At 58.7% G+C, this 8,226-nt stretch overlaps 1 protein-coding gene across 1 annotated transcript in view; it reads left to right on the top strand.

The window, feature by feature from the left end:
- Nucleotides 1-8,226, top strand: part of LIPE (lipase, hormone-sensitive) — a 39,947-nt gene that overhangs the window by 19,440 nt on the left and 12,281 nt on the right. Inside the window, exons 2-7 of the mRNA XM_011936595.1 lie at nt 2,962-3,497; nt 5,503-5,593; nt 5,704-5,849; nt 6,034-6,219; nt 6,357-6,651; nt 7,437-7,712. Coding sequence (XP_011791985.1) covers nt 2,962-3,497; nt 5,503-5,593; nt 5,704-5,849; nt 6,034-6,219; nt 6,357-6,651; nt 7,437-7,712 — 1,530 coding nt within the window. The remainder of the gene's footprint in view (nt 1-2,961; nt 3,498-5,502; nt 5,594-5,703; nt 5,850-6,033; nt 6,220-6,356; nt 6,652-7,436; nt 7,713-8,226) is intronic.

Below are 8,226 nucleotides of genomic sequence, written 5' to 3'. Positions count from 1 at the left end.
TTTCACTGTGTTAGCCAGGATGGTCTCGATCTCCTGACCTCATGATCCGCCCGCCTCAGCCTCCCAAAATGCTGGGATTACAGGCATGAGCTACCACGCCCGGCCCAAGGCCCTAATCTTGTATTTGTAATTCTGTATTTCTTCTTCCCAAAGGGCCACGCCCCTGTACCTTATAAGTTTCATGGCTCCATAAAACCTAGTCCTGTCCTGGGGGAGGTGAACAAACATGTAGACAAATTATAAAGTGTCAAATTGGCAGGGTGGAACAGAACTAAGTATCATGGCAGAAAATAATGGTGGCATGCATATCTTAGATGGGGAGGAGCAACTGGGGAGTACCTCTTTGAAGTGACAAGCTGAGGCCAGACAAGGAGTGTGTGGAATGACACAGGTGAATGACATGGGTGAAGCATCTCTCTGAGCCTCTGTTTCCCTATGTGTGAGGTGGGGATGCCAGTCACAGCAGGGTGGGCTGAGAGGGGTAAGTGGCAGATCCAGGGTACCCGGTGTGTTCAACCACCCAGTAGGGCCAGCAGGCAGGCCCCTAGCTGAGCCTGGCACTGCCCTTAATCGGCTTTTGTCCTTCCAGGAGGGGCAGGCAGGGCTGGCTACCTCCTCTCCCCCCCCAACAGCTGGGGCTGGCTGTGCCAGGGCCAGACTAGGAGGCGGGAGCTGAGATCACTGGGCCTTTGGCTCCCTGAATCCTCTCTGGGGAGAGAGAGGACAGCCCCTGGCTGGGTGAGAGGGGACAGTTTGTTCAGGACTGGGGCTGGGACTCCTGGGTCCTAAAGGATGAAGGGGCTGGGGCCCTGGACTCCTGGGTCTGAGGGAGGAGGGGCTGTGGGTGTGGACTCCTGGGTTCTAAGGCAGAGGAGCCTGTAGCAGGACTACCAGTTGAGCTGAGTCTGGGAGCAGGTGGGGGGCAGGGCAGGGATCTGGGCCCTCTACTCTGTTTACAGCACGTGGTCCTCACTGATCTTTCTGGGTGGGAGGTGGCTTGTGTGGCTACACCCTGGGCAGGCCAGCCCCGCCCCCGGGTTTATAGCCCCAGGCTGCTACTGGCACAAGCCACAGACCAGCAGTCTCAGCCCCGGGGAGCTCGGAAGATGCCTAGGAGGGGTGAGTGTGCAGCCAGCTGAGAGACAGGAATGGCCGCTGCCAGGCCCCAGGACCTAGAAGGGAAAGGAAATACCTTCTTCTAGGGGAACAGGCAAGGTGCTGGGCTTTGGGAGGGAAGTCCCTGGAGCAGATGGTAGCATTCCACCAAGGGCAGCTTGTTCAGGACCTGAGTGACAAGGCATCCAAGAAACAGGACGGCCTGAATGCCTGGGAAAGGATCTCAGAGGGAAGACCACTGGGGACCGGGAAGTGTGGCGAATCAGACGTAGTCCAGGGAAAATTTTGAGATGTGGTTTCCAGAGTCCTAGCGGAGAGCCCCACGTAAGTGTGGCTGTGGACTCAGAGAGCTGGGTTTACAAAAGCTCTGCCACTTGCAGTGCAGCTTTAACCTCCTCACTTAAAACCTGAGCCTCGGCAGGGCGCAGTGGCTCATGCCTGTAATCCCAGCACTTTGGGAGGCCAAGGCAGGCAGATCTGAGGTCAGGAGATCGAGACCATCCTGGTTAACACGGTGAAACCCCATCTCTACTAAAAATACAAAAAATTAGCCGGGCATGGTGGCGGGCGCCTGTAGTCCCAGCTACTCAGGAGGTTGAGGCAGGAGAATGGCGTGAACCCGGGAGGCGGAGCTTGCAGGGAGCTGAGATGGCGCCACTGCTCTCCAGCCTGGGCAACAGAGCAAGACTCCATCTCAGAAAGAAAAAAAAACCCTGAGCCTCAGTTTCCTCTCCTATAAAATTGGGATGCTGGCAACAATAGAGATTTGAACCTAGGTGACATGGGTCCCAGAGGGTTAGCGCGCTAAAGCAGCAGACACACAGAAAGCTCTCAGCCCAGGACCTGCACGGGTATGCTCAAGGTCGATAACAGCGATGAGTATCGCTGTTCCAGGCAGGGGAGCAGGGCCGGCCGTGCAACCCAGGACCAGTGGACAAGCCTGAAGGCCAGGGGACCCCACTGGGGGAGAAGCAAGACTGAGTTTTTGGGATCTCTCAGAGAAACAGGGAGGGAACTGGGATTTGGAGGGGCTTCCACAGCCAGACTTGAAGAATGAGGAATGACTCATCAGTGAAGTCTAGAATTGTGAACTCCTGAGTTCAGGGAGAGCTGCGCTTGGGGACCAGGGTCCGGAGAGATGGGAATGGGAGGACTCAGGCTGAACTCTCCCAAATGTTGTTGGAGGGGAAGGGCCTGTGGGTAGCACTTGGGGCCTAAGAAGGAAAGATGGGATGGAGGACCTGGACTCCAGAGTCCTGAGAGTGGGGACCAACTGGAGGTCTAGACTTCTTGGAATCTAGGAGAAGGAGTCTTGGGCCCCAGGAGAGTTCATGGAGACAGGTGCCTGACTCTTGGGTCCCTGAAAGTTTGAAGAAAGAAGGACCGGCAGCCTCCTGGATCACAGGAGAGATGAATGAGTTAGGGAAGCAGAGTTGTGTGGGCTCAGGGAATGTCTGGATTCCTGGGTCCAAGGGATAGGAGGCTAGGGCAGCAAGTTTCTGAGTCCCAAAGAGGTGACAGCAGGGGCTCCTGGGTCCTGAAGAGGAAGGGTCTGGGGCTTAGACTCCTGGGTCTGAGGGAGGAGGAGCTGAGGGCCCAAACTCCTGGCTCCTGAGGAGGGACAAAGGCACTGGGAACTGGGGCCCCAAACTTCTGATTCCTAGAGACAAGAGGGTGACCTCTTTTGTCGAAAGGAGGAACCTGGGGTCCTGGGCTCCTGGAACTGAAAGAAGACAGTGCTGGGGTCTGAAGGAGGAGCAGATAAGCTATGGCCCAGACTCCTGGGCTCCAGCTGAGCAAGGCTTGGTCCAGCCCCGCCTAACAGGCCTCCCCACCTACCCACAGCCTCGAAGCTCATCTACAACATGGACCTGCGCACAATGACACAGTCGCTGGTGACTCTGGCGGAGGACAACATAGCCTTCTTCTCGAGCCAGGGTCCTGGGGAAACGGCCCAGAGGCTGTCAGGCGTTTTTGCCGGTGTGCGGGAGCAGGCACTGGGGCTGGAGCCGGCCCTGGGCCGCCTGCTGGGTGTGGCGCACCTCTTTGACCTGGACCCAGAGACACCCGCCAATGGGTACCGCAGCCTGGTGCACACAGCCCGCTGCTGCGTGGCACACCTCCTGCACAAATCCCGCTATGTGGCCTCCAACCGCCGCAGCATCTTCTTCCGCACCAACCACAACCTGGCCGAGCTGGAGGCTTACCTGGCTGCCCTCACCCAGCTCCGCGCTCTGGTCTACTACGCCCAGCGCCTGCTGGTTACCAATCAGCCGGGGGTGCTCTTCTTTGAGGGCGACGAGGGGCTCACCGCCGACTTCCTCCGGGAGTATGTTACGCTGCATAAGGGATGCTTCTATGGCCGTTGCCTGGGCTTCCAGGTGAGCCCCCTGCCCCTCTGGGCCCACGATGAAGGCACCTGGTGGCCCCTGGCCTGGCCTATAATATGGTAAAGTAACCACAGTGGTCAGCATTATCGGACTCAGCAAACAGCAGGTACAGAAAGGGGAAGTTGGCTGGAGCTCAGACAGAGCTGCACCAGGGGTCTCAAACTCATGGGCCCTAGGTCATATCTGCTGGGTAGTAAGAAATCCAACTTGCAGAGCTTTTTTCACCAGGATATCCACTACTCTCTATCATCCTACACACAGGAGATACATTCACTCTGTTACCTGTCTGGCCCCTGAAGTCACTTGAGGTTGAGACCCCTCAGGGAGGGATCTGGAGCCATGTGACCCTGTAGTCTTTCTGGCCCTCTCTGGGCCTCCCCTCACCTCAGCCTCCCCCTCCCACCCCATGTCTCCAGGCTTCCCTGCGGACTAGCCTGTTCTCAGCAACCCAGCCCAGGTGTTCCTGGAAACCTCCCCTCGTCAGGGCTGAACCCACGAGTATTGATCAGCCCAGCGGGGCCAGTCAGCTCCTCCCTGTGTCCCAGCCGTGACCCTAGAGTCATGAGAAAGAGATCCCGGGGCTGCCCGAACCAGCATCCCAGCCATAATAGCCAGGCATTCAGGTGCCCTCTGGCCTACTGGGCACCTGGCCAGGGGCAGGGCCCAGCTCTGCTTTGGTACAGGGCAGTCTCCCCTCTAAAATGTTAGCCTCTGAGAGGGCAGAGGCCTCCCCTGTCTTGGTCACTGGACCAGCCCGGTGTCTAGCATGCAGTAGGACCTTGGCCAGTGTAGAGTGAACACAAGAATGCACCAGTCCCTTGCCTTGGCCTCCTGCGGCTCCATTTCCTCTGATCCTGTGTCCCCATTGTCTTGTCTTTTTTTTTTTTTTTTTTTATATTTTGTTTAGTAGGGATGGGGTTTCATCGCCTTGGCCAGGCTGGTCTCAAACTCCTGACCTCAACTGATTCGCCCGCCTAGGCCTCCCAAAGTGCTGGGTTTACAGGCATGAGCCACTGCACCCAGCCCCCACCATCTTTCCTTAACTGCCTGTCTGCTCTGTCAGACGCTGTCTCCCCCTTCCCCTGTGGTGGCCGGCTGGCCCCATGTCTAGGCCTCAGTCACCCTCTCTGGCTGTCTTTCTGCCTCAGGTCCCTGTGCCTGGGGGGCTGTCTCTGGCCATCTCCCTGTTCCTGTCTTCCAGCTGCCCCCTCTCCCCATCCATCCTCCCTCTGACTTTCAGGAAGTCTGCACCATCCTGCTCCCCACCTCACAGCCTACCAGTGGCACCACCCTGCACTGAGAATGAAATCCAAATTCCTCTGCCCAGGCCCTGCATGAGCCCCCTTCGCCTCTCCAGTGTCACCGCCTGCCCCTCTCCCCACTGCTCACTCTGCTCCAGCCACACTGGCCCCCTGGCTGTCGCTACCCAGGTCAAGCACCAAGCATGAGCTCACCTTTTTTTTTTTTTTTTTTTTGAGACGGAGTCTCGCTCTGTTGCCCAGGCTGGAGTGCAGTGATCTCCACTCACTGCAACCTCTGCCTCCCTGGTTCAGGCGATTCTCCTGCCTCAGTCTCCTATGAGCTCACCTTTAAGCCTTCACGCTCTCTGTGCCCTGTGCAGAGAACACCCTCCCCTGGTTTCAGTCAGATTTCTCCTCCGGGACCCGCTAAGTAGCCTGACCCCTAGTCATCGCTCGTGTCCTCTCCACCTACTGCCTTTTTTTTTTTTCAAACCATTCGTCATTCCTTGTTGTGATACTGTGCATGGCTTTGCTTATCTGCTGATCATTTTAATGCTGATTTAATCATCACTTAATGCTGATGTTTGAGAACATCAGGTCCTTGAACCAGGTGAGGGCTATGCCCAGCACACAGTAGGAGCTCATGAAACATTTACTCAATGAACGTGTCTTCCCCACACATCCCTGTGCCTCGCTCCTGCCCTGTCCCCATCCCTCTCCTGAGCGGTAGGTGACGCAGCCGCGTCTCTCCACAGTTCACACCTGCCATCCGGCCATTCCTGCAGACCATCTCCATTGGGCTGGTGTCCTTCGGAGAGCACTACAAACGCAACGAGACAGGCCTCAGTGAGTCCCAGCCGGGTTCTACTCGCAGCCTACCCTCCTGGCCCTCCTCCCCACTCCTGCCCAAGTAGCCTGACCCACTGGGGCTCCCTGACACCCCTTCCGAACCCCAGGTGTGGCCGCCAGCTCCCTCTTCACCAGCGGCCGCTTTGCCATCGACCCCGAGCTGCGTGGAGCTGAGTTTGAGCGGATCACACAGAACCTGGACGTGCACTTCTGGAAAGCCTTCTGGAACATCACCGAGATGGAAGTGCTATCGGTGAGGGCCTGTTATAGATGGGGACACTGAGGCCCAGAGACCCATCTAAGGCCACAGTAGGTCTCTGTGGGGCTCCAGGCCCAGGGATGGCACACAAGGGGAAAGACTGGGGATCAGAGGGAGGGGTGAAGGGCACCCCTGTTGGCAGACCCTCCCCAGTACCCCTTCTGTCCCCTCCCTCCAGTCTCTGGCCAACATGGCATCGGCCACTGTGAGAGTAAGCCGCCTGCTCAGCCTGCCACCCGAAGCCTTTGAGATGCCGCTGACTGCTGACCCCACACTCACGGTCACCATCTCACCCCCACTGGCCCACACAGGCCCCGGGCCCGTCCTAGTCAGGCTCATCTCCTACGACCTGCGTGAAGGACAGGTAGGGTTCCAGCCTCAGCCAGGGATAGGGACACAGCGGAGAAGCACGGGCAGCCCCTGCCTTGGCATGCCCATGGAGGGGTGCAGCCCTGGCCAGCTCTCCCCAACCTCACACACCGCCTCCCTCCTCACTCCCAGGACAGTGAGGAGCTCAGCAGCCTGATAAAATCCAACAGCCAACGGAGCCTGGAGCTGTGGCCGCGCCCCCAGCAGGCACCCCGCTCGCGGTCCCTGATAGTGCACTTCCACGGCGGTGGCTTCGTGGCCCAGACCTCCAAATCCCATGAGCCCTACCTCAAGAGCTGGGCCCAGGAGCTGGGCGCCCCCATCATCTCCATCGACTATTCCCTGGCCCCCGAGGCCCCCTTCCCCCGTGCGTTGGAGGAGTGCTTCTTCGCCTACTGCTGGGCCATCAAGCACTGCGCCCTCCTTGGTAAGCCTCAGACTCCCACAGCCACCTGCACCTGCTCCCATCCTGCCCAGCCTGCTTCAAGCTCCTCCAGCCTCAGCCTCACACCTTCTACCTTCCTCACCCCCACACCTCCCAGCTCCTGCTCACCCAGGTCCTGCCCAGTCTTCCGCCTCAGCCACTTTATCCTCTGTCCCCGACTGTGGCACCCAGACTCTCCATCTCCTCCACCTCCACTTCCCACCCACCGTCCTGTCTCCTTGGGTCTCTGCCATCCCCCTCTGGTAGCTCCAGGCCCTGCTTTCCTGTCCTGCCAGCCTCCTGGCCCACAGTCCAGCTTCTCTGACCTCCCTCTTTGAAGATCAACATCTTGGGAGGACACTGAGGCACAGAGCAGGTTGTGGCCATGCCCCAGAGCACAGAGCCTGCAGCCCAGTCCCTCTGTGCTGAGCCTGAACCCTGACCTTCCATTCCCACCCTCTGAGGCCCCCCTCCTGCAACAGGCCTGAACTCAGCTCCCCTTCCCCACCACCTGCCCTCGCTGCTCCCAACCTCCAGCCCCGACAGACTTTCCCGGCACTTCCCTGCGCCTCTCCAGGTCCTGAGTCATCCTGATCCTCTGTCTACCACATGAACCCAAATCTGTGCCTCAGTCTGCCAGTCTCTAAAACTGCAGTCTGCTAGGCCTTGGAGTGCCCCACACCCCACCTTGGAGAGCCCAGTTCTCCCAGCTTGAGTTCCTCCCTGCCCTCCCTCCCCAGTCTCCTGCCCCTGCCAGGCTGTAACCAACCACCCCTCTCCCAAACCAGGCTCAACAGGGGAACGAATCTGCCTTGCAGGGGACAGTGCAGGCGGGAACCTCTGCTTCACCGTGGCTCTTCGGGCAGCAGCCTACGGGGTGCGGGTGCCAGATGGCATCATGGCAGCCTACCCGGCCACAATGCTGCAGCCTGCCGCCTCTCCCTCCCGCCTGCTGAGCCTCATGGACCCCCTGCTACCCCTCAGCGTGCTCTCCAAGTGTGTCAGTGCCTATGCTGGTGAGGCCCACACTCTCAGCAGGGAAATAGGACTGCATGGATATCTGGGTCCTGCAGGGATGGGCTGGGGACCGGGACTCCTGTGACTGAGGAAGGAGAGGCCAAGCGGAGGAATCTAAGACTCCTTGTCCCTTTTGTGTGTGTGTGTGTGTGAGAGAGAGAGAGAGAGAGAGAGAGAGAGAGAGGGAGAGGGAGAGACAAGGTCTCATGTCGCTCAGGCTGAGTGCAGTGGCTCAAACACACCTCGCTGCAGCCTCGACCTCCCAGGCTGAAGCAATCATCCTGCCTCAGCTTCCCAAGTAGCTGGGACTACAGGCATGCACCACCACGCCCACACCCACGCCCAGCTAATTTTTGTGTTTTTCGCTATGTTGCCCAGGCTGGTCTTGAACTCCTGGGCTCAAGCCATCCTCTCGCCTTGGCCTCCCAAAGTACTGGGACTGTAGGCGTGAGCTACTGCGCCCAGACTCCTTATCCCTTTCGAAGCAGTTGGATACTCTCACGTCCCTGGGGCCACAGATGCCTGAAGTTCTGCGTGTTAAGACTGGGCCCAGAGGCCGGG

Source organism: Colobus angolensis, unplaced genomic scaffold (genome assembly GCF_000951035.1).
Source record: "Colobus angolensis palliatus isolate OR3802 unplaced genomic scaffold, Cang.pa_1.0 Scaffold154, whole genome shotgun sequence".
Lineage (NCBI taxonomy): Eukaryota > Metazoa > Chordata > Mammalia > Primates > Cercopithecidae > Colobus > Colobus angolensis.
Note: the sequence above shows the minus strand (reverse complement) of the source record. Positions and strands in the feature narration are given on the sequence as shown.